This window comes from Dipodomys merriami, unplaced genomic scaffold (assembly GCF_024711535.1).
Source record: "Dipodomys merriami isolate MVZ:Mamm:240054 unplaced genomic scaffold, mDipMer1.0.p SCAF_174, whole genome shotgun sequence".
NCBI lineage: Eukaryota > Metazoa > Chordata > Mammalia > Rodentia > Heteromyidae > Dipodomys > Dipodomys merriami.
This window is the reverse complement of record NW_027203093.1, coordinates 1710838-1714138: the sequence shown is the minus strand read 5'-3', so window position 1 is coordinate 1714138 and position 3301 is coordinate 1710838. Positions and strand designations below refer to the sequence as shown.

The window sequence follows — 3301 nt, the reverse complement described above, 5'->3', positions numbered from 1 at the left end:
GAAGGCCAGGGCGCCAAGCCGAAGCCCCGCGCGTCTCCGCCCCTCCCGCGGACCACGCCCTCCTCCCGCGTCTCCGCCCCTCCCGCGGGCCACGCCCTCCTCCCGCGTCTCCGCCCCTCCTGCGGGCCACGCCCTCCTCCCGCGTCTCCGCCCCCTCCACTGGGCCCCGTCCCTCCGCACGCGTGTCTCCGCCCCTCCTACGGGCCACGCCCCTTCGCCCACGCGGGTCCCGCCCCTCTGCACGCACGGGACTTGGAGGAGAGAACTGCCCGGAATGAAGCAGTCCGGCGTTGCCCAAGGAACAGTGCAGGGTGGGGAAGCGACTACGTTCTGTTTCCGCAGAAACCGGGAAACCGCGCCCGCTCTGCATCAACATTATCCATGTGGGGTGCTCCCGGGCGCAGCCGAAGTCTGGAGACGCCCGCCCGGATGTGGCCCTGTGTCTGCCCCCCGCCCCCAGCCTGTGCCCCAGAGAAGCATCCCGACCGTGGACGAGGGCCTAGGATTTGGAGGCGGACGCAGGTGAGGGGCTGAGCAGGTGGAGCGGGCGGCGCACGGTGCCCTCACGAGTCCTGGCGCCCCAAGCCCATGGCGCCCAAGAAGAAGCGCGGGGCGACCGGTGGGCGCGCCGGCGGAGGCGCGGAGCCGCAGCTGTCGGAGCGCGCCCAGTACCTGCAGCACGAGTGCCAGCTGCTCTCGGAGCTGATGGACTCCTGCTCCGGCCGCGTGGACCAGGTCCTGCGAGAAAACGCCTTCCTGGACAGCGAGGCGCTGCGCATGCGCGATGAGAACCGGCTGTACGCCAACTACCTGACCGTGCATGCGCAGCGCTGCGCCAACGCCGTCATAACGCTGGACGAGAAGAATCGCGTGGACCTGGCCCAGATCCACTGGCAGCGAGCTGAGCTCGCTTCGCTCTACCAGGGTCGCGAGGACGGGGTGCGCGCGCAGCTGCTGGAGATGGAGACCCGCGCAGAGCGGATGGCCCGGAAGGTCCAGGAGCTGCAGCCCTACAAGGCCAGTGCGCGCGTGCCCTCGGACGGGTCGGGGGCCCACGCGAGGGGGGCACGCTCCCCACCCCGGCGCTGACCGCGCTCCCGCCGCAGGAGCTGCAGCTGGAACAGCTGGCGCGGATCCGGACTCTGGAGCGCGAGCTGCTGCACATGCGCGTGGAGCACACGCAGCTGCTGCACCGCGTGAAGCGGCGCTTCATGGAAGACCAGGCGGCCTTCGAGCGCGAGGCGCGCCAGCGCGTGCAGTCCCTGGGGCGGCGCGCGGAGCGGGAGGCGGCGCGCGCGCTCATCGCGCACACGCAGGCCATCAAGGCTGACAACTGGCGCCTCCGCCAGGAGCTGCTGGCGCTGCTGCACCGGAACCGGCTGCTCATCAACCTGCGGCGCCAGCTGCTGGAGCAGCGCGAGCAGCTGCGGCACAATCACGAGGACGCGCGGAACCTGGAGCGCGTGCACGGCTGGCTGCGCCGGGGCCCCAGCGGGCCCCAGCTCTGGCAGCCCCCCGCCCCGGCCCAGCCGGCGGGGCCCGACTCCGTCCCGGCCCTCAGGACCCCGTCCGCAGCCTCCACGCACCCGGCCTCCCCGACGCCCACCGAAGGCCCGTCGCGCCCCGCCTCCCGGCACCAGTCGGCCAGGTCCTCGCGCACGGCCTCCCGGGTCCCTTCGGCTGCGGAGCCGCGCCCGGCTTCTCAGGGCCTGCTGGCCCCGCCGCCGGCCGCCCCCCAGCGCGGCTCCCGGGCCCAGTCCCTAGCCCCGTCCCGCCGGAGCTCCCGCATGCCGTCGCTGACCCCATCCCTGACGCCGTCGGCCGGGAGCTCGGACACCTCGTCCGTGGCGCAGTCCCGCGAGGGCTCGCGGTTCTCCACACGGTCCTCCCTGCGATGGCCCTCACAGGACACGCTCGCCTCCGCCAAGTCCGGCCGCTCCAGCCTGTCCCGGCAGGGCGAGCAGGGCGAGCAGGGCGAGCAGGGCGAGCAGGGCGAGCCCGCCGCCCCGGGCCCCAGGAAGACCGTCAACATTGTCTCCAGTTGAGCGTGCGGCGGGGCAGCGGCGGGCCGCGGACTGGTGGGTGCGGGCCGAGGTAATAAAGGGCTACCCGCACCGGCACGACGCCTGCGCGCCAGCTCCCGACTGGGTGTCCCGTTCCTCTGTCCCCGCGACCCCCCGGGAGCCAGGCCTGCCCGGGCCGGGGAAGCTGGGCCTGCGTGGCGCGGGAGGCCCGCGAGAGGGGAGCAATCCCCAGCACCGCGGAGGGGCTGTCCTCTGAGCCTGCAGAGAGCTTTGCGGGAACTTAGAAAATACGATTTCCAACTTAGACAAAGGTGCAAGAACGGGGTCGGCCCCATGGCCAGCAGCTAACCTGGGCCCTGCTCTCTTGTTAGCCTGGGACTCTGTCGAAGACTTAATGCCCCTAATCCCTAAAGACAGCCGTGCGTGTCCCCATAGACAGCTGTGAGGGTGTCTCCAGAGATGTCTGTGTCCCCATGGGTGGCTGAGTGTGTCATTGCAGACACATGTATCCCCATAGATAGCTGAGTGTCCCCAATAGAAGGCTCTTCTGTAGTGCAGTACATGCAAGCAGGAAAGGCATTGTGGGGAAAGCACACGTGCAGATGTTTCCACGTGTCCCTTCCTGGTTCGTGAGGTCTCTGGAATTTTGCTGCTCTTGTGCAGAGTCCCTCAGCTGAGGTCTGACAGCCCTGAGCCAAGGGTGGTGGCTAGCGCTGGAGGGCCACGCCTCCCCCTTCACAGTGCCCAGCCCCCAGCTTGCGCGCCCTCGGGTCCGGGAGGGGTGTTCCCAAGCAGACTGCCATGTGGGGTGGCATCTCCTGCCTTGGTCTGAGTCCCACTCCGCTGCACACCCCACAGAGAACCCCTTCTAGAACTCCCCTGCAGTGTGGAAGGGAAGACAGGGACCTCACCAGCAAGTACAGAAAGTGTGTCTTTGCAAATTTAATCAAAAGCTGGAGCAGAAACACTAAGTTGTGGTGACTACTGTAGATCACCACCAAGTAGGCCTGGAGAACCGAGCACCGATGAGCACTCATTGCTTACACCTTAGGAGCACAGCTCGAAGGTTTCTCACAAAATTAGATTCTGGGGCTGGAAAGGTGGCTCAGTGGTAGAGTGCTTGCCTAGCATGCATGAAGCCCTGGGTTCGATTCCTCAGTACCACATACACAGAAAAAGCTGGAAGTGGTGCTGTGGCTCTGGTGGCACAGCACTAGCCTTGAGCAAAAGAAGCTTAGGGACAGTGCCCAGGACATGAGTTCAAGCTCCAGGACTGG

At 67.9% G+C, this 3301-nt stretch overlaps 1 protein-coding gene across 1 annotated transcript; it reads left to right on the top strand.

The window, feature by feature from the left end:
• The first annotated feature begins 344 nt into the window (after window positions 1-344).
• LOC138829553 (coiled-coil domain-containing protein 166-like) lies at window positions 345-2098 on the top strand. Its single transcript, XM_070025904.1, has 2 exons — window positions 345-1017; window positions 1107-2098. Exons 1-2 carry the CDS (start codon window positions 589-591, stop codon window positions 2043-2045), a joined length of 1368 nt encoding a protein of 455 aa, XP_069882005.1. The 5' UTR covers window positions 345-588; the 3' UTR covers window positions 2046-2098.
• The last annotated feature ends 1203 nt before the right edge of the window (window positions 2099-3301 follow it).